Raw genomic sequence first — 25,871 nt, forward strand, 5'->3', positions numbered from 1 at the left:
GAGAGAACGGAGGTGCTAACAGTATGGAGTTTGCTGACCCATAAACATGGTGCATCTCTCCATTTACTTGGGGCTCCATTATTTTCATTCATTCATTTATGGCTGTGTTGGGTCTTTGTTGCTGTGCGTGGGCTTTCTCTAGCTGTGGTGAGCGGGGGCTACTCTTCGTTGCGGTGAGCGGGCTTCTCACTGTCATGGCTTCTCTTGTTGTGGAGCATGGGCTTTAGGCGCGCAGGCTTCAGTACTTGTGGCACATGGGCTCAGTAGTTGTGGCTTGTGGGCTCTAGAGCTCAGGCTCAGTAGTTGTGATACAAGGGCTTAGTTGCTCCGCAGCATGTTGGATCTTCCCGGGCCAGGGCGCAAACCTGTGTTCCTTGCACTGGCAGGCGGATTCTTAACCACTGGACCACCAGGGAAGCCCTGGGGCTCCATTATTCTCTCTCAACGATGTTTTGCAGTTTTCAGTATACAGGTCTTGCACTTGTATTGTCAATTCTATCCCTAAGTATTTCATATGTTTTGGTGCTACTGTAAATGGTACTGCTTTTTTTCCTCTAAATTTCAGTTTCTGGTTGCTTAATATGTAGAAATACAACTGACTTTTGCATACTGATCTTGTATTCTGCAGCCTTGCTAAATGTATCAGCTCTAGTAGCTTCTATGGAGCTTCCATCAAATTTTCTACATCAGTGATCATCTGTCTGTGAATAAACAGTTTTACTTCTTCCTTTGCAATTTGGATTATTGCCTTTTATTTATTTTTCTTGCCTTACTGCACTGGATAGGATGTCTAGCATAATGGCAGGTACTGCAATAAGGATGAAGAATATTAGAAATTAGCCCTGTTGAATATATTCATTACAACGGTTAGAATAGTATAATGACCTGCTGATGGTGGCATGACATTTTTATGGATGATCAAATATACCACAACTGAAAGAAGAACAGCAAACCTAGTACTAATTTTCTACTCTCAATACTTCCCCACCGAAAATACACCTGGAAGGTTGAGTAAGTTGCTAAAGAAATGGAGAAGATGCCATATAAACAAACCAAGGCATGTAGGGCCCTGTTTGTCAACTTTTCTTAAGTCAGTCACCTAACTATGGAAACTACCTAACAAGTTAGAGATATAATGATGTATGGTGTCTGAGGGCTCCAACATTTCCTTCCACCTAACTAATGAGAACAGTTACTTGGAAAGTGTATTTATTAAAATCACTGGACTAAGAGTGCAGCTATCAAAAAGATTTTTGTAACCTTACTTGTGGAAGTAGATGAGCTAAAAAAAAGTTTTAGCACAAACAGCTTTCTAAAGATAATCTTGGCATTAAGCAGAGTATTTGGTATTTTTTCAGTAAATGCTCTAATGTTTGCAAGTACATCTGTGTAGAAAACATTTTTTTCTCCAGAGCTCTTATAAGCACTCAAGACAGCATAAGAAGCAAATCAGTAGAACAGCAGCTTTTTACTTTAAAGATGGCAAAATGTGTATTTTATCAGGCTAATGCCAAATTTAACACCATTATTTACTTTGCTGACTTTTTAGAAAAAGGATACAAAACATAAAATAGTCATTTTGGTAATGACGTCATCTTCAGTTTCTACTGGTAGCTTCAAGGGTTCCAGAGAGCCAAAGTTTACTCCAAACAAACTTAAAATACTACGAATAATGCTGAGTTTTTAAGCAGTAATAAAGAACAAATAATAAGATGTGCACTACATGTCATACAGGAGAAAAAAATCAAAGATACTATGTAACTCATAAATTCAACATTTACTCAATACCTACTAGGATTCAGGCAGTATAAGGTCAAGGGAAAAAAGACCGCAGTCCCCAGGTCTAATATGGGATGGGAGTAGAGTGAAGGCAGAAGAGGGTTATAACAGAAAGTGACAAAGAAGGCTTCACAGAGGTGCCTGCTGTAATCCGGGAAGGAAAAAAACTGGTTGCCAAGGGAAGTAAAACACTGGATCAAAACAGACTCTAATGGCTGAAGACACAATTTAAAAATAGAATCTCCAAAGATAAGCATATCACCTGGCCAGAACAATTTAGCCTAAAAACATATGAGGAAATCATTTTGTATTAGAAAAGGATACTAATAAATATCTTAAACAAAAATCTCTATAACCAAAAGATTTAGATTCAAGTGAGAAAATTCCATGGCAAACACCGCATAAGAGAAGTAACGATTATAACAGCAACCACAATAAACACACAGAACTTACTATGCTCCAGGTACCCAACACTTTACATACATTAACTCATGAAATCCTAACCACAATCTTCTAAGGTATGTGCTACCTTATCCTCGTTTTACAGACAAGAAAGTTGAGGCTCAGAGAAGTTAAGTAACTTACCAAAGTTTAAACAGGTAGGTACAGAGTATATACATACTTGGACTTGGATCTATAGGTTACAGCTATTTTGACAGCAGACAGAAGGTATTTATAAGACACTTCACTTCCAAATACAGGTAACTTTTACTAGAATGATATTAGAATATTCAAGTGAATGAACAAACTCTGTCAATGTCCAAAGCAACTTGCTTTAAATAATATGGGTTTGTAATTTTTTTTAATAATGAATTGTCTGAATATAGAATTTTGGAAAAAGAATACTGAGACCAAGCTAAAAAGATGAGTGTTGTTTACAAATGATTCATTTGGGGGCAACTTTAAATTCATTAAGCAACAAGGGTAATGATAAGAAAACTGGCTGGTAAAAAGTACTGTACATGAATTATGAAAATATTTTGAAATTACATATTTGTTCACATATATGGAGGAACTGGAGGACTGTGATCAACAAAAAACTGGCTGGAAAGACAGGAAAAAATTAAGGAAACACTCCCATTTACCACTGCAACAAAAAGAATAAAATACCGAGGAATAAACCTACCTAAGGAGACAAAAGACCTGTACGCAGAAAACTATAAGAAACTGATGAAAGACATTAAAGACGATACAGACAGATGAAGAGATATACCATGTTCCTGGACTGGAAGAATCAACACTGTGAAAATGACTATACTACCCAAAGCAATCTACAGATTCAATGCAATCCCTGTCAAACTGCCAATGGCATTTTTCACAGAACTAGAACAAAAAATTTCACAATTTGTATGGAAACACAAAAGACCCCAAACAGCCAAAACAATCTTGAGAAAGAAAAACGGAGCTGGAGGAATCAGGCTCCCTGACTTCAGACTATACTACAAAGCTACAGTAATCAAGACAGTATGGCACTGGCACAAAAACAGAAATATAGATCAATGGAACAGGACAGAAAGCCCAGAGAGAAACCCACACACATATCTTTGATAAAGGAGGCAAGAATATACAATGGAGAAAAGACTGCCTCTTCAATAAGTGGTGCTGGGAAAACTGGACACCTACATGTAAAAGAATGAAATTAGAACACTCCTTAACACCATACACAAAAATAAACTCCAAATGGATTAAAGACCTAAATGTAAGGCCAGACACTATAAAACTCTTAGAGGAAAACACAGGCAGAACACTCTGTGACATAAATCAGAGCAAGATCCTTTCTGACCCACCTCCTAGAGAAATGGAAATAAAAACAAAAATAAACAAATGGGACCTAATGAAACTTAAAAGCTTTTGCACAGCAAAGGAAACCTTAAACAAGACAAAAAGACAACCCTCAGGACGGGAGAAAATATTTGCAAACGAAGCAACCAACAAAGGATTAGTCTCTAAAACTTACAAGCAGCTCATGCAGCTCAATATCAAAAAACAAACAACCCAATCCAAAAATGGGCAGAAGACCTAAATACACATTTCTCCAAAGAAGATATACAGATTGCCAACAAACACGTGAAAGGATGCTCAACATCACTTACCATTAGAGAAATGCAAATCAAAACTACAATGAGGTATCACCTCACACCAATCAGAATGGCCATCATCAAAAAATCTACAAACAATAAATGCTGGAGAGGGTGTGGAGGAAAGGGAACTCTCTTGCACTGTTGGTGGGAATGTAAATTGATACAGCCACTATGGAGAACAGTATGGAGGTTCCTTGAAAAACTAAAAATAGAACTACCATACGACTCAGCAATCCCACTACTAGGCATATACCCTGAGAAAAACATAATTCAAAAAGAGTCATGTACCACAAAGTTCACTGCAGCTCTATTTACAATAGGCAGGACATGGAAGCAACCTAAGTGTCCATCAACAGATGAATGGATAAAGAAGATGTGGCACATATATACAATGGAATATTACTCAGCCATAAAAAGAAATGAAATTGAGTTATTTGTAGTGAGGTGGATGGACCTAGAGTCTGTCATACAGAGTGAAGTAAGTCAGAAAGAGAAAAACAAATACCATAGGCTAACACATATATGTGGAATCTAAAAAAAACAAAAAATGGTTCTGATGAACCTAGAGGCAGGACAGGAATAACGAAACAGACGTAGAGAATGTACTTGAGGACATGGGGAGGGGGAAGGGTAAGCTGGGATGAAGTGAGAGAGTGGCATGGACATATATACACTACCAAATGTAAAACAGATAGCTAGTGGGAAGCAGCCGCATAGAACAGGGAGATCAGTTCGGTGGTTTGTGACCACCTAGAAGGGTGGGATAGAGAGGGTGTGCGGGAGACGCAAGAGGGAAGAGATATGGGAGCATATGTATATGTATAACTGATGCACTTTGTTATAAAGCTGAAACTAACACACCATTGTAAAGCAATTATACTCCAATAAAGATGTTAAAACAAAAAAAAGACAGGAAAGATTACTCACAGGAAGTGTAATATTATTGTTTATTAGCTTTAAATAATTTAAGAGTAGATTAGAAAATGGAATAAAAATGTAGTTTAGACAACAGTTTGAATGACTGCTATTGACAGTATTACTTACCACTTGCTGAGTACCTAGCATGGTCCAGAAACTATGCAAAAGATTTCACATTTCTCATTTAATTTTGAAAGGTGTGTATTATTATCCAGACACACAGGTGTAGGGTGGTACTAAGAGTTGTCAAGTAACTTCCCTGAGGTCACACAGATCGAAAGTGGGGGAACTGAAGCTGATTTTTACAGTCCCCTCAAAGCCATGTGCCTTGTAGACAGAATAGTATATAAGCAACATTTATAAGCTTCCTCGATACACAGCTCAACTTTTACGGAAGCTACAATATAATATGCAAGTTATTAAAGAAAATATTTTGATGTCAATAAATGTATATAAATCATGTGGGTTTGGAATGGAGGATTTTTTTTAAGGCCCTGTCTCAACACCCAAAATTTTTAAATTGCCGTAACTTCTCAACCTAAATAAGTATTTCCATTGCCACAGAGGTCTAATGATCATTCCTGTAAAAGCAAGTAAATGACTGCAGGGGGAGGGCAGAAAGGAGGCCCAAACATGAAGAACCACAGTGTTGGGTCTCAACTGATGTGACAGAGCTTTTAAGACTAAAAAAAGCAGGCAGCCATACTTTACTTGGTGTTTGCTTACTTATCACTATTCCAAGTCCTGTTTCCATTTTCCTTTCAAATAAAACACGAAATTTTCAGATGAATCCATGCACATTTGCTTATATCTCATGTAAATGAGACATTTCAAGTAACGAGAATGGCAGTCAGAAATGTTCTTAGTTTCACTTTTGCGGTTTTTCTTGAGGAAAGTTTCCTTAACATAGGATGACTGGAAACGATTTCTAGTAGCTTATTTAGAAAATTTCATTTTGAAATCATTTTAGACTTACAGAAAATGTGCAAAAATAGTAGAGGTCCCATACACCCTTTACCCAGCCTCCTCTACTGTCGACATTTTACATAACCCAAGTATAATGATGAAAACAGGAAATGAAAATAGGTACAATACTCCTAAGATACAGACCTTAATTGAATTTCACCATTCACATTGTTTAAAGGTGTGTGAATTTTAAACATCAGGCCTGATTTATTTTTCAACTAATGATATTTCTATTATCCAGTAGGATATTATGAGGAATCCTGAATACTTTAGTGGTGGCGCTACAAAAACAATCATATTGTTCTAATTTCCCAAGTGATCCTTCACACAGAGCTCAAGGGCCATCAGAGGAAGAAGGCTTTCGAGGCTCCTCCACACACACCCCCGCCAGGGTTACAGCTATTAGCACCAGTATTCATTCAGAGGACAGAAAGCAAACACCAGGCCCGATACTAGGAAATGGCTGGGAGTCCAAGCCTGAGCCAAGTTGTCTTTCAATTACAGCATGAAGAGAAGGCTTTGTTACTTTAAAAGACCCACCCAAATGTGCATGGTTGTCTTATGAACGAACAACAAACTGAAAATAAGCGTTGTGGCTTCAGTGCAGGGAAACTTAACTTTGGGACTTCTTCAGTTGTTGTACTCAGAAGTAGTTAGGTGGCTTGCAATTGTGTAAGATTACAACACTTTACCCCATGAGTTTTATGGTACCTTAGTAGGTATCTGTGCTGAATCGTCTCCTCAGTTCCACATGACTGACATCATAATAAATGATGATAATTCATTTAACACAACAGAAAAACAATCCTCTGTGCAGGTCTCACTGCTGTCTGTCTAGTACCAGAATTTCAGAACACATTAAAGACAGCAGATGATTAATTTCACTCAACTGCCCTCCATACTGTAGGTGATCAAGCTATTGTATAGCTTTGGTACATCCACTTTAAAACATAGCTAGGGCTTCCCTGGTGGCGCAGTGGTTGAGAGTCCGCCTGCCGATGCAGGGGACACGGGTTCGTGCCCCGGTCTGGGAAGATCCCACATGCTGCGGAGCGGCTGGGCCCGTGAGCCATGGCCGCTGAGCCTGTGCGTCCGGAGCCTGTGCTCTGCAACGGGAGAGGCCACAACAGTGAGAGGCCCGCGTACCGCAAAAAAAAAAAAAAAAACATAGTTAAAGCAACAGCTGCCTATAATTTTATTATTCAGTTAACAACTGAATAATAAAATTACATTTATAATTTACATTAATGAATTCTCTGTGAAGTACTTATATACAAACATGACTTGAAAAAAGAGATCTCCAGGGCTTCCCTGGTGGCGCAGTGGTTGACAGTCCGCCTGCCAACGCAAGGGACACGGGTTCGTGCCCCGGTCCGGGAAGATCCCACATGCCGCGGAGCAACTGGGCCTGTGAGCCATGGCCGCTGGGCCTGCGCATCCGGAGCCTGTGCTCCACAACGAGAGAGGCCACAACAGTGAGAGGCCCGTGTACCACAGACAAAAAAAGAGATTTCCAGGACTTCCCTGGTGGCGCAGTGGTTAAGAATCCACCTGCCAATGCACAGGACACAGGTCTGAGCCCTGGTCCGGGAAGATCCCGCATGCTGCAGAGCAACTAAGCCCGCGAGCCACAACTACTGAGCCCGCATGCCACAACTACTGAAGCCTGCGTGCTTAGAGCCCGTGCTCCTCAACAAGAGAAGCCACTGCAATGAGAAGCCCACACACCACAACGAAGAGTAGCCCCCGCTCACCCCAACTAGAGAAAGCCCTCAGGCAGCAATGAAGACCCAACGCAGGCAAAAGTTTAAAAAAATAAATTTTTATAAATAAATAAATATGGGATTTCCAAAGCAAAGTTTTAAAATGAAAAGAATAATGAATACAATTGGGAACCACAAGTAAGCGTTCACTTCTGCCCTACCATGGCTGGAGCGATATAGGCAAGTGGTTAAAGGGCTAAAATGGATTCCTCTTAAACCGATGATAAGAGTTCGTAAGAAATTTTTTAATGAATGATTGTGCTGGTAAATATTGGGTTGGCCAAAAACTTCTTTTGGGTTTTTCCTTAAGATGGTACAGAAAAACCCAAATCAACTTTTTGGCCAACCCAATATAAGAAATTTCATTTATTCTTGAGCAAACGTAAGATGGGCTCAAATGCTGAGTTTGCCTAGTAATATTTAGGTTTTACAATTACAAAGTAATATTTTTGGATATGTGTGCCTAGGTTTTATTTGGGAGGTATTTATTCTGATTGGAGGGCTGTCTAAGCTTCCTGGATCTGTGGTTTGATGTCTTTTATTAGTTTGGGTAGGGGCAAAAGGTATCTAAACTGAGTAACAGTTATTACTATAACTGATGCTCGTGATACAAATTTTAAGTCAACAAGAAAAGGTGTGATTACTTTTAATACTTCTGCCTGGAAAGACACACTTGGTTTGCTATGTTTAAGTATGTAACAATCTTTTTAAAAGATTTTTATAAAAATGGTTCAAATGGAAGAACTGGGGGACTTACACTAACAAGCTCCATTTATCCAGAATCAGGTACACTGACAAGCCACTATCCTCAAAAGTACCAAAAAATATGTATAATAAGGACTCACTTCTTTTCATTAACCTGCAAAAACTCGTTCATCTGACCCCTGATTCAACAGGATAGGGACTTCATTACCTTCACCTCTGGAGTCTCACAGGGCCTTGCACAATTCCTTATACATAGAAGGCAGGCAAATATTTGGAACCGATATGAATACCTATAATGTAAGTAGTGTTGGATAATTTTACCCTTGTGTAGAGAAGGAGGAAAACATCAACTGGCCAGACAACATAATCCCAAATTGTCCTTTGTGGCTCAGGAAAGAACCGTATAAACCAGGAACAGCTAACAGGTTCCAGCTCAAGGATGAACATTTACTTAACTGGACAAGGCCTTCTAGTGAGCTGGGCGGAGACAGTTAAAAGGTTTGACTGAGGTTCAGCTGGAAGGAGGGCCAGGATCACCCAGGGATGACAGAGTGAAACCAGAGCAGCACTAACAGTATCCTATCGCATATTTACACCAGACATACTAAACTGACACCAAAAACACTCAAGAATACCCAGGAAGCAGGTCTAAAGGACAAACAGAAACAAAGCTAACTCCTTTTCTCCCCATTTTTTAAAGGAGACTACGTGTGAATCTGTACATGGCTCCCTGGAAATCAAAGACTAGCACAGTTTTATATCTCCAAAGGAACTGGGCATCATTATAGGCATTTTTTAAAAGTGCACAAATGGGACTTAATGAAACTTCAAAGCTTTTGCACAGCAAAGGAAACCATAAACACCACCAAAAGACAACCCTCGGAATGGGAGAAAATATTTGCAAATGAAGCAACTGACAAAGGATTAATCTCCAAAATGTACAAGCAGCTCATGCAGCTCAATAACAAAAAACAAACAGCCCAATCCAAAAATGGGCAAAAGACCTAAATAGACATTTCTCCAAAGATATACAGACTGCCAACAAACACATGAAAGAATGCTCAACATCATTAATCGTTAGAGAAATGCAAGTCAAAACTACAATGAGATACCATCTCACACCAGTCAGAATGGCCATCATCAAAAAATCTAGACACGGGGCTTCCCTGGTGGCGCAGTGGTTGAGAGCCCGCCTGCCGATGCAGGGGACATGGGTTCATGCCCCGGTCCGGGGGGATCCCACATGCCGCGGAGCGGCTGGGCCCACGAGCTATGGCCGCTGAGCCTGCGCGTCCGGAGCCTGTGCCCCGCAACGGGAGAGGCCCCAACAGTGAGAGGCCCGCATACCGCAAAAAAAAAAAAAAAAAAAAAAAAAATCTAGACACAATAAATGCTGGAGAGGGTGTGGAGAAAAGGGAACACTCTTGCACTGTTGGTGGGAATGTAAACTGATACAGCCACTATGGAGAACAGTATGGGGGTTCCTTAAAAAACTACAAATAGAACTACCATACAACCCAGAAATCCCACTACTGGGCATATACACTGAGAAAACCAGAATTCAAAAAGAGTCATGTACCAAAATGTTCATTGCAGCTCTATTTACAATAGCCAGGACATGGAAGCAACCTAAGTGTCCATCATCAGATGAATGGATAAAGAAGATGTGGCACATATACACAATGGAATATTACTCAGCCATAAAAAGAAACGAAATTGAGTTATTTGTAGTGAGGCAGATGGACCTAGAGTCTGTCACACAGAGTGAAGTAAGTCAGAAAGAGAAAATGAAATACCGTACACTAACACATATATATGGAATCTAAGAAAAAAAAAAAGGTCATGAAGAACCTAGGGGAAAGACGGGAATAAAGACACAGACCTACTAGAGAATGGACTTGAGGATATGGGGAGGGGGAAGGGTAAGCTGTGACAAAGTGAGAGGATGGCATGGACATATATACACTACCAGAAGTAAAACAGCTAGTGGGAAGCAGCCACATAGCACAGGGAGATCAGCTCGGTGCTTTGTGACCAGCTAGAGGGGTGGGATAGGGAGGGTGGGAGGGAGGGAGAAGCCAGAGGGAAGAGATATGGGAACATATGTATATGAATAACTGATTCACTTTGTTATAAAGCAGAAAGTAACACATCACTGTAAAGCAATTATACTCCAATAAAGATGTTTAAAAAATAAATTAATTAAAAGTGCTTTTTAATATATATTTGTTTGATAATCTGATTAAAATGAAGTGTGTTTAATTCCTTTCTCACACTTTGTCTCAGCCAAAAAAAGTCAATTTGATTCATCACAGGAATGTTGTATCTGAATGAGCATATTTATCTCATTTTGCTCACAACCTTGCATAAACAGAAGAGAAACATCCAAAAGAAGATGACAAAGGAGGAATCCTGGTGTGCACTTTATTGTTTTTTGACAAAGGACCCTAACCCACTAGCCTGTGGGACCCAAGAGGCAAGGTTAAATCTTAACTCGGTTGAAAGTAATGGAACCTGCAAGGAACATATTAGGTGTTGTTACTGCTTTGGCTTCACAACTGTAACTACAGCAGGACGCCAGGCAGCTGAGTACACTGGTCCAAAGGAGGAGATGGGAGAAGGATCCAGAGCCTCAGAAGTGACACCCTTTCCATCCATCCTGTCAGGCTTTGCTACACATCCTTCCGTCCTTACTTAGTTTTCTTTGCCATCTCTTTTTAACCATCTGTCTTTAAGAATTCAAAAGTTCTCATATTTTTTAAATTGTTAAAAAAAGATGTCTGCTTCATTATAATGACATTTTGCTAAAATCCTGATCAGCATCTCAGACTCTGACTTTGCTGGTGATCTGGAAATAAAATATTTTGCTCTTATTTTTAGGAGTTTTCTTCCATCTTGACATGCTGTATTTAATTTAGGGGACAAACAGTGCAGTAAAAATCACACACAATCATTTTTACTTTGTTATCATTCCCTTCTCAATCTTTAATATGCCTTCACAGGAATCTATGTTCTGATCAAACATGTCTGTGCAGATACCAGATTGTCCCAGTCTCATGAAATGGTGCAGTGGAGACCGTGAGCATGAGCACCTTCTAAATTACTGTCATTTTGTTCATATACTAAAGGTATGGGAGAGTGTTGCGGATGGAGTGATAAAAGACACTTTAACTATCATTAAAATAAGAATCAGGACTTCCCTGGTGGCACAGTGATTAAGAATCCTCCTGCCAATGCAGGGGACATGGGTTCAAGCCCTGGTCCAGGAAGATTCCACATGCCGCGTACCAACTAAGCCCGTGTGCCACAACTGCTGAGCCCACAAGCCACAACTACTGAAGCCCACGCGCCTAGAGCCTGTGCTCCGCAACAAAAGAAGCCACCGCAATGAGAAGCCCACGCACTGCAACAAAGAGGAGCCCCCGCTCACTGCAACTAGAGAAAGCCTGCATGCAGCAAAGAAGACCCAATGCAGCCAAAAATTAATTAATTTAAAAAATAAGAATCAACAACAATAAACGAGTTACCCTTCAATTTGAATAAAAATATAGTTTTTATAAAGTACTGGCTGTTTAAAAGACTTCTAAAATGTACTGACTTTATACATTGTCCTATAACTGAAATGATAATCCACTGGCCCCTGATTTCTGTTACAAAGCTATGATTTCATTTTAGAAAATCATCAGCATAATGTGAAAATTGTACATAACCAAACTGATTTTATTTTCATTTTGCTTCAAACGTTGCATCTGAGGTTAAGGTTTGCATTTCTTCTAGTTACTGCTTTGCAACTTTGTAACACCTTGTGGCTAGAAGCAAAACTACTTAGACCTGGCAGCATTCTTAATAATCCTCTACACTTCTTTATATATTCAGACACTAGAACAAATCTGACATTCTTATAGGAAATTTTATCATATCCTTTCAAAATACGTGTATTGTTTGCCAAAGGCTCAGTGAGAATACATCTGTATGTTAGAGCTGTCATCATACTTCTAAAAGAAACTACTTTTAAATAAAACGGTTAATGCATACAGCTACCCAACTTTGCTTTGACCTTGAAAAAGAAAGAATGCTAACCTCCAAACAATTAGTAAATAGTCATCAACACCTGCTGTGTAGAAGTCAGAACTACAAAGAATATAAACGATCAGAAGACAAAGTTTCTTCCTCCAAAAAGCCAAGTCCTACAAGAAATTAAAACACAAACACGCGGGAAATGTAGCCTGGCTCCACTCATCCCCATAAACTATCTGTGCTCCCCCATGTCGGTCCCTCGGAGCTGACTCCTTCCTGAAGCAAACACTGTTTCACCCTTGCCCAAGTACAGCAGAACCGGGGATGGGTTGGGGGAGGGGAGGAAGGGAGGCTGGTCTAAGAAATATGGTAGGCAGGGCTTTTAAGTTTTATGTCATCAAGTTAAAGAATCAACACAATTTGCAGAAATGCCTGAAATAAGCTGATTAGATATAATACAACCACCTCAACTTTTTACCAACCTTTGAACATATGAAACAGCAACGACATTCTTAAAGATATTGTCCGCTATGTGCCAAGTTATGTGTAAAATAATTAAGGACATCAACTCTGGAGTCAGACTGTCTGGGTTCAAATCCTGGATGTACCCCTTAACACTGAGTGTTCCTGAGGCCTTGGGCAAGGCACTCAAACTCTTCTTCAGCTTCCACATCTGCAAAATGAAGACGGTAAGCGCACCCACCTCAAAGAATTGCCATGAAGATTAACAGGCGATAATCCATGGAAAGTGATTAGCACAGTGCTGGGCACACTGTAACTCTGAGAAACGCTACATGTTATGATTATTAGTGATCATGACTGTAGTAATAAAAACAATGTTAACACAGTAAAAGGGTACTGGACAGAAAACTGAGGACTTAGTTGGACAGATGGAAGACAATCTCTCTGAGCCCTGGTTTCCCTGTTTTAGTGGGGATGACAAGAGGACCTGTCTCTCTGAGTTGTACGTCACGTGAATAAGATGCTAAGGAACATATAACATACTCCTCGGCACAGTGCCTGGCATATATCTGCTCAACACACGACGTGTTTTTTATAAGTATTTGGGCGTCAATAAGTGCATAACTAAATAAACTATTTAAATGCTACAAAGGAAATAAACAGGTGCTGTGTTTACTGAGCAGGGAAGATGGGAAGGTCCTACTTTAAAGATGGGTGGACAGGGAACGCCTCTCTGAAGTGACATGATCCAAGACTAAAGAACAAGAAAGATTTGGACGTGAGAAAAGCCTAGGGAAAGAGCCAGAGTGAAAGCTTGATGAAGGATTTTTGTCAACCCTGTTGATCACTATATTCCCCAGGCCGTAGGCACATAGTAGGTACTCAGTAACAATGTGTAGAATAAATGAATAAAGAATATTTCTGGCAGAGGGCACAACAAACTTAAAGGCCCTCGGGTAAGGAGCAGCCTGGTGAGTCCGAACAGAACAGAGGGAGGCTAGCCAGACTGCAGGGCAGGACGTGGACATGGGGAGGCTGGAGTGTAGTGGGCGGGTGCTGTGGGATAAGGTCGGTGAGGTAGGAGGGGCGGATGACACGGGACCCTGTCAACCGCAGTTTAAACTCTGGATTTTACTCTTCTTTCAAAGAGGTGTCACTGAAGGCTTTTAGCAAAGAGTGGTATGATCTGATTTATTTCTTTAAAAGATCACTCTGGCTGTTGTGAAGAGAAGATATTTTAGAGAAGCAAGAATGGAATCAGAGAGACCACTGGAGGGGCCAACGTGGCAACTCAAGCAAGAGATGAGTTAGAGGCTTCAATCAGAACAGTGGACTCTTCTGGGGACTTTCCTGGTGGCACAGTGGTTAAGAATCCGCCTGCCAATGCAGGGGACACGGTTCGAGCCCTGGTCCGGGAAGATCCCACATGCTGCAGAGCAGCTAAGCCCGAGCGCCACAACTACTGAGCCTGTGCTCTAGCCCGCGAGCCACCACTACTGAAGCCCACACGCCTAGAGCCCGTGCTCCGCAGCAAGAGAAACCCCCTCAATGAAAAGTCCGCGCACCGCAACGAAGAGTAGCCCCGGCTCTCCGCAACTACAGAATGCCCGCACGCAGCAAAAAAGACCCAACGCAGCCCAAAATGAATAATAACATAAAAATAAATGTAAAAAAAAAAAGAACAGTGGACTGTTCTGATGGGCTGGATGATGAGGGAAAGAGAGAACTGTGGAGTCATTCTTAAGTTTCTACTTTAGCAAGCAACAGACATGTGTTCTACTTACGGAGAAGGAGACACCTGGGAAGGAACAGGTTGGGGAGAAGGGGAATAAAAACCAAGTGTTCTGTTCTGAGCTGGTTCCCCTGAGACACCCTGAGTAAGGGTGTCACCTAGGAAGTTGGTCATGTGAGGCTGTAACTCAGAGCAAGTGGTCCACGACAGAGCTTTAAACGTGCAAGTCAGCCATATACACAGGGTATTCAAAGCCAAGGGACAACATGAAATAATAAGCTTTGGTTATTTGTCAGATAAGAGAACCATGTAATCTATCGTGTTTCTCTTCTTGTTGGGCTACTAGAAAAGTTCCAAACTCAATATAAATCTTAAAGGAAAATGATCTTCTCAGAGGTTCTGGATATGATGATCTACCCCTTTTACTTCCCCTCCTCTTTATGGTGTTTAGTCTTCTTCCATCTAAATCTTTTTTGTAAGCATATGTACTATTAAAAAAAAAAAAGAAAACATAAGAAATGAGGTAGTGAAATGACATGATTTGGGGAGTCAGGGGGGCTGGCTCCCACAGTGCCTTGGGTGGTCTTCAATTACAGACATGTTACCTTGGAGTTATCTGTGGGTATGTGCTTCTCTGATAGAGTAAAAACTCCTCAAGGGCATCAGCTACATCTTATTCATCTTTGAACTGCTGTGAAATGAAACAGTGTCTAACTCACAGCAGGCAGGCAATACATGTACACTAACGGCCTCTGTCACTTTTCTATAAATAGAAGGGGTTCAGGCCTTATCAGAATGTGGTAAAGCTCAGTTCTAAGATGTTTTAAATGCAATAATACAGTACACGAATAAATACCAATCAGCCATACAGACAAATGTTGGCTATAAGGGTAAACCTTCAGGGTCTGGATTGGAAGACTTCAAGCACGAGAAAAAAACTGAGCTGGCTTTAAAAGATGCATAGCATTTGATCCGTGAAAGCCCACTGCAGAAGGAAGCCAAAGAAAAGGGGCAGTAAGGAGGCTATTCTGGTTGGAAGGAAAGGAAGGAAAGGAGGGAAAGCAAAAAAAAAAAGTGTAAGGGGAAGGGAGATGGAAAAAAACAGTTAAGGACACAGTATGGACATCCCTGAGTGCCAACAACTTCATGCTTTAGAGTTTTAGAAAGTTATACATTTCTGGGAACTTCAAAGAGATGTTTAAGGAAGATCACACAAATTCAATGTGTAGAACAGATGAGTGTTAACTAAGTCCAGGCATAAGTTAGTAAGAATCTGATTTTTAAAAAAAAAGGAGGGGCTTCCCTGGTGGCGCAGTGGTTGAGAGTCCGCCTGCCGATGCAGGGGACACGGGTTCGTGCCCCGGTACGGGAAGATCCCACGTGCCGTGGAGTGGCTGGGCCCGTGAGCCATGGCCGCTGAGCCTGCGCGTCCGGAGCCTGTGCTCCGCAACGGGCGAGGCCACAGCAGTGAGAGGCCTGTGTACCGCAAAAAAAAAAAAAAAAAAAAAAAAAAAAAGGAGGCCACAGGTTTCAAAAAGTCAGAGTGAACACAACTTGGTGAGTGATAGAGAAAAAAAGGATCAGATTTAACCTGGGATTTGAGACCAAAGGGGTCAGGAGAATAGTAGTATGATTAACAGAAATCAGGGAGACAGCAGGAGGAAGTGATTTTAGAAGGCGATACCATCGATTTTAGGCAGAATAAGTTTAAGATGATAGTGGCCACCCCCTACCTCCAGATTCCCACTCCTTATAGCACAATGTGCACACAGTCTGCCAAAGTCCTTGCTGAGAAAATTTTTTCTTAGCAGTATTTCCACATAAACATAATAGAGAAACCCTTCCATATAATACAGTGTCTCTACGGTTGCAGAAGCAAATGTAAATGGATAAACTCATAAATACAAAAATAAAAGACATGCCAAAAATTGTCTACTTTTACAAAGCACTGTGGTTTCACATTTGGATGTTTAAAAAAAACCAACACACTATTATACGAAAAGATGCTCAATATTATTTAGTCCTGAGAGAACTGCAAATTAAAACCACAATGAGATACCAGTACACAACTATCAGAATGGGTAAAGTTTTATTTAATCTAATAATAACAAACAATGACATGGATGCAGAGCAACTGGAACTCTCACACATTGCTGGAAAATGGGACAGCCACCTTGGAAAACACTGTGACAGTTTCTTATAAATTAAACTTATATTTTCCCTATGACCCAGCAATCCCATTCCTAGGTACTTACCCAAGAGAAACAAAACCATATATCCATTCAAATACCCACGTACAAATATTTGTAGCAGCTTCATCCATAATCATCAACAACTCGAACGTGTATCAACTAGTAACTGGCTAAACAAATTATAGTACGTGTACACAATGAAATGCTACTCAGCACCACTAAGGAGCAAACTACTGGTACGGGATAAAACAGGAATGAATCTCTTCTTTCATATTAAATGCAAGAAGCCAGGAACAAAATACTACACAGTGTGTGATTCTATTTATATGATATTCTGGAAAAGGGTGATGATATTACATTTTGTTTAGGGTGGTAGTCATATTTTTCAAAACCTGTAAAAATGTACACTTAAGAGGAGTTTTCCTGTATGAAGATTATTCCTCAATAAATCCGACAAAAAAAAAAAAAAAACTATGGCATCTTAACATTGGCTCAAAGAAAAGTATTAAAGCTCAACATTGTTATCTATGATTACTCTGAAAAATTCTAGACATACATACATTCATTCATTTATTTATGGCTGCACTGGGTCTTTGTTGCTGTGCGCGGGCTTTCTCTAGTTGCGGCGAGCGGGGGCTACTCTTCGTTATGGTGCGAGGGCTTCTCGTTGTAGTGGCTTCTCTTGTTGTGGAGCACAGGCTCTAGGCACGTGGGTTCAGTAGTTGTGGCTCGCGGGCTCTAGAGCGCAGGCTCAGTAGTTGTGGCGCACGGGCTGAGTTGCTCCGCAGCACGTGGGATCTTCCCGGACCAGGGCTCGAACCCGTGTCCCCTGCATTGGCAGGCGGATTCTTAACCACTGCGCCACCAAGGAAGCCTAGACATTTCTTAACTAGCTAGCATACTGCAAATGTCCTGAATACTGCAAAGAAACAAACCCCATGCTTTTTCCTTCTTTGGGCCTCAAAACATTCCTGTGCAGAAACTGGGCCTAAGTATCTTAGATACAGTGCAGAAGCCACGTGAATGCTGCTTATTGAGACACTAATAAAGTGAGTCTTGTTTGCTGGACAGCTGTTGCTCCATTGTCTTTTGTCATACACAAAAATAGAGAGGTGTTATGCTTATGGAATGTGACCTTCTCATTGGAGAGCTGTTACATCACACCCGGAAACATTGCCAGAGAAATCCATTTTCACCGTGTGCCACACGGAAAACGGTAAAGACAAAAACAAACAAACAACCATGAAAGATCCCAAAATGTGCATTAAATGAACTGTACAGATCATTTATAAGAAGTATTTCTCAATACTGCTGAGTTTATTTTTATGAATCATGTTTTGTCTCATTTTATTATCCTTAGTGTGTAACTTCAACAGAATATTTTTCAGAGTCCAAGTGACTGTTATTCTTCCAAAGACATTTTCTTTGAGCGCTCCATGATGACTAACGCTATACAATTATGAGAGTAATTCCTTTATTTTTTGTATTATCAAATGCCTACCTCGGTACTTTGCCATTTTACAGTTTGGTCATTTATAAACCATTTTCATTTGAACAAGGGTTTTCAGATTCTTTTGATCACTATCCACAGTGAGAAATACATTTCACATTGCGACCCAGTACACAGACGCATGTATATATGTACACGCAACACTGAAGTTTGACAAAGCAAGGCTTAACCTTACCTCATAAGATGCTATTATTTTCCCTTTTGTTGTTGTCTTTAAAATGCTGGCAAACACCACATAATTCATACCGTGAGCCGCAATTTTTGAAATCATTGCACCAGGAGATGAAAAACAAATACAATGTCTGCATGTTTTGAACATGTTTTGAACAAAGGCTTTCAAATTTTCATTTAATTGTTTGTTTTTAAACACATGAGTCCAAGGCTGACTCACAACTCCCCACACTCTGCTCCTTCTCACTGAGGCCTGGTGAGCAGGAAAGACAGAAGGGGCCTTCAGAAACCAAGCCCCTCCCCACTCCCACCCACCATTAGATGTGGGCTGGAAGGTCTTGGCCTTCTAGGCCTACCAATATTCAGAGCCTTGCTTTCCTTCCTTTTCCATTTACCCTCACTGTTATTCCTTAACCTCTACACACACACACACACACACACACACACACACACACACACACACACAGAGCGAAGTGAAATAAAATTCAAGTGGGTGGAAAAAGAGTTACAATACAGAGGAAAGCAAAGTTTTTCCTAAACATCTCAGGATGTCAGTTATGCCTGCTCTGCTTATTTCCCAGACCACAGACACCTAAACAAGTTTAAATCACTGAACTGGCATGTAAATCCCACTCACAAAATATTTCCAACTCCTAATAGTTTTGAGTTTTTAAACCGCTACTCAATATTATATTCTACTATTCCACACCGGAACTACTGGGTATTAATGATCATAAGATAATTAGAGAGAAGTTTTATATGAAGATTGGAAAACTTACTTTTAAGGACTCCCACAGGGGAAACTGGACCAATGAGAAAGGAATCTGAAGAGAAAAAAAAAAAAAAAATCAAATTAGGCAGGAAAGATCAGTTTGCTTAGTATGACTATATGAACCTATAATTATTATTCAGAAACATTATTTCATTTTAACTTTATGTACATAATAAAGCTACCATTAAATTTATAAGTACAGGATGCATAGTTTTTAGAAACAGAGTTAAACGGTAACTGCCTGTAAAATCTACTAAGTTTTCGAGCCCAAGGGACATAAAATGATGCCCTCTTGAAACTGAAAGAGAAGCTCAATATGAAGAGTGTCAGGCTGCTTAAAGAAATAGGAAAATAAGTATTTTCCATCACAGGTAATGAAGACTTTAAAGATGTGACATTTTCCCGCTTAAGAGTTTGAGCTGTCTGCTGCTCAGCGGGCCACGTGTCAGGGTTGAAAAGAGAAGCAGGGAGAGGGAGAAAGAGTGGGGGAGGGGGGAGCACAGGAAGGGGGTAGTGGAGGAAAGGAGGGGAAGGGGAAGAAAGGAGAAAGGGAAGAGCGGAAAAGGGGAGGAGGGGAGAGAGAAGGAAAGGAGAGGGAGAGAGGGGAGGGAGAGGAGTGAGGAAGGACAGAGGGGCCAAGGCAGGTGGATGGGAGGAGAGAAAGAAGAGGAAGCAGACAGAGCCACTTGCAGGAGGAAGCTGAGAAGCAAGGTCTGGGGACAGAACACGGGCGTGGGAAGGAAGGAAGGGCTTCTCAATGTGGAGGAGTGAGGGCTCTAAACAGTTGGGCCTGACAGCCTCATTTAGTCTCGAGCTTGGTCAGGGAGAAGAGTCATCTCTAGCAGTGAAGACAATCAGCATACTTAGACTAAGGATTTACAATTAGCTGTACAGCAATAAGCTAGAATTGTTACCAAGCACCTTTCACATGCCAGGCACTGTGCCAGTCAGCACTTCATAGCTTTTATTTCACCGAATCCTCACAACAACCCTTTAAGATGGGTATTATTACCATCCCCATTTTACAGATCAAGAAATGGAGGTTCAGAGATGCTGTTTAACTTGCCTAAAGCACACAGGAAGTAAAAAGCCCAGACAATCTGACTACAGGCCCCTGTCTGACTACTACTCTACCTAAAAGACATCTTATTGGATTTGCCTGCATATAAATTCACCCCCAGTATAATCTATGTGCTTTTAATTAAACTTTCTAAAATTCTAAAATAGAACCCCACCCTCCATATTTCCTAAAATAAAAATACCTAAACTCCAGGGGACCCTACCCGCTAGCCTAGGTAATAATATCCACACGCTATCCACTGGGCCTACGTAAGGGATGATACTGCTCAAGCAGGTTGTGGCCCCAGTATAGTTGCTCTGTATCCAGTTCAGTTGTAAGTGAAAAGTAAATGTGGACTTTGATCAAAAACAATATGCATAGGGGTATGTGAGTATAAGTGAGAGTGTGTGTGTGTGTGTGTGTGTGTGTGTGTGTCAGAGACCACAATGTAGAAAGGATTAATGGGTATTTACCTTCCCATGAATTAAGAGCACTAAATTACTTCCAAAATATTTATAGTTAACCAGAAATTAAGAGTCTAGCATCATCTGTCTTATTCTGCTGGAAGAAATGATGGTCCTGGGCTTGACAGTGGTCACAAAAAGAAAAATCTGACTTCCATTCAGGCAGGAAATGGCAGTGAGAGAGGAAAAAAAAAAAAAATCAACGTCAATAAACTAGTTTAAGTTGACAAACTAAAATCTCATGGAATATTGTCATCTTCATAAATAAGCAAGCGCCCCATCCTGTACATCAAACTTCCACAATAGGAGACAAACTTAGTTGAGCTTTTTTATCACCAAAACATGAAAGCATCTGACACTATCCATTCTGACACTAAAATGCTATATTTTCAATTAAATTATCAAAACCCAAAAGATGGACTGTAGTTTTCATTTCTTTTTTTGGCTGCGCTGCATGCGTGTGGGATATTAGTTCCCCAACCAGGGATCAAACCTGGGACCCCTGCAGTGGAAGTGATGAGTCCTAACCACTGGACCACCATTTTTTTCAATTTATAAGATGTAATAAAATACCAAAGAGGACTAACAGTGGGATTAGAGATGACTTTAATTTTCTTTGTACTGTCTCCGCCCAACTGTAAATATGTCACATTTTAACAAGAATGTAAATACTTCACATTTTTTTAACATCTTTATTGGAGTAATTGCTTTACATTGCTGTGTTAATTTCTGCTGTATAACAAAGTGAATCAGCTATACGTATACTTATATCCCCATATCCCCTCCCTCTTGCGTGTCCCTCCCACCCTCCCTATCCCACCCCTCTAGATGGTCACAAAGCACCGAGCTGACCTCCCTGTGCTATGCGGCTGCTTCCCACCAGCTATCTATTTTATAATTGGTAGTGTATATAAGTCCATGCCACTCTCTCACTTCGTCCCAGCTTACCCTTCCCCTGCCCCGTGTCCTTAAGTCCATTCTCTACATCTGTGTCTTTATTCCTGTCCTGCCCCTAGGTTCTTCAGAACAATTTTTTTTTTTAGATTCCATATATGTGTGTTAGCATACAATATTTTTCTATTTCTGACTTACTTCACTCTGTATGACAGACTCTAGGTCCATCTACCTCACTACAAATAACTCAATTTCATTTCTTTTTATGGTTGAGTAATATTCCATTGTATGCCACATCTTCTTTATCCATTCATCTCTCGATGGACACTTAGGTTGCTTCCATGTCCTGGCTATTGTAAACAGTGCTGCAATGAACATTGTGGTGCGTGACTCTTTTTTTTGCGGTACGCAGGCCTCTCACTGCTGTGGCCTCTCCCGTTGCGGAGCACAGGCTCCAGACGCGCAGGCTCAGCGGCCATGGCTCACGGGCCCAGCCACTCCGTGGCATGTGGGATCTTCCCGGACCGGGGCACGAACTCATGTCCCCTGCACTGGCAGGAGGACTCTCAACCACTGCACCACCAGGGGAGCCCGCGTGACTCTTTTTGAATTATGGTTTTCTCAGGGTATATGCCAGGTAGTGGGATTGCTGGGTCATATGGTAGTTCTATCTTTAGTTTTTTAAGGAACCTCCATACTGTTTTCCATATGGCTGTATCAATTTACATTCCCACCAAAAGTGCAAGAGGGTTCCCTCTTCTCTACACCCTTTCCAGCATTTTTTGCTTGTAGATTTTTTGATGATGGCCATTCTGACCAGTGTGAGGTGATATCACACTGTAGTGGGTTTTTTTGGGGTTTTTTTGTGGTATGCAGGTCTCTCACTGTTGTGGCCTCTCCCGCTGTGGAGCACAGGCTCCGGACACGCAGGCCCAGCGACCATGGCCCACGGGACCAGCCACTCCACGGCATGTGGGATCCTCCCGGACTGGGGCACAAACCCACGTCCCCTGCATCGGAAGGCGGACCCTCAACCACTGCGCCACCAGGGAAGCCCTCTCACTGTAGTTTTGATTTGCATTTCTCTACTGATTAGTGGTGTTGAGCATCCTTTCATGTGTTTGCTGGCAATCTGTATATCTTCTTTGAAGAAAGGTCTATTTAGGTCTTCTGCCCATTTTTGGATCGGGTTGTTTGTTTTTTTGGTATTGAGCTGCATGAGTTGACTGTATATTTTGGAGATTAATCCTTTGTCAGTTGCTTCGTTTGCAAATATTTTCTCCCATTCAGAGGGTTGTCTTTTGGTCTTGTTTATGGTTTCCTTCGCTGTGCAAAAGCTTTGAAGTTTCATTAGGTCCCATTTGTTTATTTTTGTGTTTATTTCCATTTCCCTAGGAGGTGGGTCAAAAGGATCTTGCTGTGATGTATGTCACAGAGTGTTCTGCCTATGTTTTCCTCTAAGAGTTTTATAGTGTCTGGCCTTACATTTAGGTCCTTAATCCATTCGGAGTTTATTTTTATGTATGGTGTTAGGGAGTGTTCCAATTTCATTCTTTTACATGTAGCTGTCCAGTTTTCCCAGCACCACTTACTGAAGAGGCTGCCTTTTCTCCATTGTATATTCTTGCCTCCTTTATCAAAGATAAGGTGACCAGAGGTGCGTGGGTTTCTCTCTGCGCTTTCTATCTTATCGATCTATATTTCTGTTTTTGTGCCAGTACCATACTGTCTTGATTACTGTAGCTTTGTAGTATAGTCTGACGTCAGGGAGCCTGATTCCTCCAGCTCCATTTTTCTTTCTCAAGATTGCTTTGGCTATTCAGGGTCTTTCATGTTTCCATACAAATTGTGCCATTTTTTGTTCTAGTTCTGTGAAAAATGCCATTGGTAGTTTGATAGGGATCACATTGAATCTGTAGATTGCTTTGACTAGTATAGTCATTTTCACAATGTTAATTCTTCCAATCCAAGAACATGGTATATTTCTCCATCTGTTTGTGTCATCTTTAATTTCTTTCATCAGTGTCTTATAGTTTTCTGCATACAGGTCTTTTGTCTCCCTAGGTAGGTTTATTCCCAGGTATTTTATCCTTTTTGTTACAATGGTAAATGGGAGTGTTTCCTTAATTTCTCTTTCTGATTTTTCATCGTTCGTGTATAGGAATGCAAGAGATTTCTGTGCATTCATTTTGTATCCTGCTACTTTACCAAAGTCATTGATTAGCTCTTGTTGTTTTCTGGTAGCATCTTTAGTATTCTCTATGTATAGTATCATGTCACCTGCAAACAGTGACAGTTTTACTTCTTCTTTTCCGATTTGGATTCCTTTTCTTTCTTTTTCTTCTCTGATTGCTGTGACTAAAACTTCCAAAACTATGTTGAATAATAGTGGTGAGAGTGGGCAACCTTGTCTTGCTCCTGATGTTAGTGGAAATGGTTTCAGTTTTTCACCATTGAGAACAATGTTGGCTGTGGGTTTGTCATATATGGTCTTTATTATGTTGAGGTAAGTTCCCTCTATGCCTACTTTCTGGAGAGTTTTTATCATAAATGAGTACTGAATTTTGTTGCAAGCTATTTCTGCATCTACTGAGATTATCATATGGTTTTTATACTTCAATTTGTTAATATGGTGTATCACATTGATCGATTTGCATATACTGAAGAATCCTTGCATTCCTGGGATAAATCCTACTTGATCATGGTGTAATCATACCTTTTAATGTGTTGTTGGATTCTGTTTGCTAGTATTTTGTTGAGGATTTTTGCATGTATGTTCATCACTGATACTGGCCTGTAGTTTTCTTTTTTTGTGACATCTTTGTCTGGTTTTGGTATCAGGGTGATGGTGGCCTCATAGAATGAGTTTGGGACTGTTCCTCCCTTTGCTGTATTTTGGAAAAGTTTGAGAAGAATAGGTGTTAGCTCGTCTCTAAATGTCTGACAGAATTCACCTGTGAGGCCGTCTAGTCCTCGGCTTATATTTCACACTTGTAAGATGAAAAAAGGTCTTATAACTTACTGTAATAAGGCCTGTAACGTAAAACTTATTGTAACTTACTGAATGTTAGCCTTCTTCACTTCTCGATTAAAATAACCCATAAAACTGAATTGTATGTTATTGGCACTTTTTTGGTACTTAATAATACCAGATTTTGAATCCTGTAGATGGACATTTTGCCCATTTTCCTCTATTAAAAGTTATTCATTAAATTGTTCCTTCAATTTAAAGAAGTAATTTTAAAAATCACACATGTGAAATGGCCAAAACTGTTCTACTGAGTATTTATTTTTAAAAGTGAGCCGAAAGTAAATCCCAACTTCACTCTAAAACAAGATTAATTGACCGTCTCAGGTAATTAAATATTTCTGGCTTCTGGTAATGAAATATTCCTCATAAGATAAACTCCTGATGTGTAAAAATGTTTCAAACATTCTTCAAGTCAAAATCTTACTGAATGCCTTGTCATTTACAGTATGAAGACATAATGAAAGTGTGTTCCACTCATGTGACAGTAGTACTGCCAGCAAACATGGCTCCACGGCAAAAACAAATTCTTCTCCCAGCTTCTACAGAACATGGGCCAGTCAGAAGGCAAGTTCCCTCCCCATGTCTGGTTTGGAGTTTCACAACAATGATGTTTCTTCAAAACGTGGAATTTTAAACCCCATACAGATGTAAGCTGTTATTCTAAAATGTTTTATAGATGAATGAAATCAATAGCTGCACTCAGAGGTCTTATATTCCAAAACACAACATACCCATTTTATTGCACCAAAAGTTACAAAATGGCTCACTGTTGTGACCTTCTTAATACCTCCATTTAAGATGTTTTGTTTGAATAAGGTTGTTAAGACCCAGAGCCCTAACAAGTGAGCAACAGTAAACTCAGCTACCATCAAAGAGGCAGATGTAGCGGGGAAAAAACCTGCTAAAATTCAACATGGATTCCACTAGTAATAAACATAGCAATAATTCCATACGAGAGTGCATGTGAAGATTCCATGTGAAGTAGAGAAAGTGAAAGCTGAGTGGTAAACAGGCAATGGAAGTGTTGGGCAGTACTAATGAAATAAAGAAGGTACAAAATTACATTATGAGCACGCTTTACCTATTACCAAGTGTTTGGACTAGATTATCCTTGAAGCCAATCAATGCTTATAATCCTATGATCTTAAAATAAATGCCTATAACCTTATAGTCCTTTAACAAATAATAATGTGATATATAATATAACTGAAGGGATATGAAGATATGATTTCTAAGGTATCATTTAGCTCTAGAATTCTATGGCTCAATGGACAGATCAAATTAGAATACCAATACGTTTTAAAAAATAAGACTTGATCATAAACTGCAAAGAACACAATGGATCCTACAAGTG

General features: G+C 40.3%; 1 protein-coding gene across 3 annotated transcripts in view; it reads right to left on the reverse strand.

Moving 5' to 3' along the window:
- SLC25A26 (solute carrier family 25 member 26) overlaps positions 1-25,871 on the reverse strand; it is a 152,992-nt gene that overhangs the window by 14,967 nt on the left and 112,154 nt on the right. For all 3 annotated transcript variants that reach the window (XR_004352178.1, XM_032648474.1, XM_032648475.1), the window contains one exon: positions 19,076-19,120. Coding sequence is in view for 2 of the 3 variants with exons in the window: in XM_032648474.1 (XP_032504365.1) it covers positions 19,076-19,120 (45 nt within the window). In the remaining variant the exon portion in view is untranslated. The remainder of the gene's footprint in view (positions 1-19,075; positions 19,121-25,871) is intronic.

Source organism: Phocoena sinus, chromosome 11, assembly GCF_008692025.1.
Source record: "Phocoena sinus isolate mPhoSin1 chromosome 11, mPhoSin1.pri, whole genome shotgun sequence".
In the NCBI taxonomy this organism is placed as follows: domain Eukaryota; kingdom Metazoa; phylum Chordata; class Mammalia; order Artiodactyla; family Phocoenidae; genus Phocoena; species Phocoena sinus.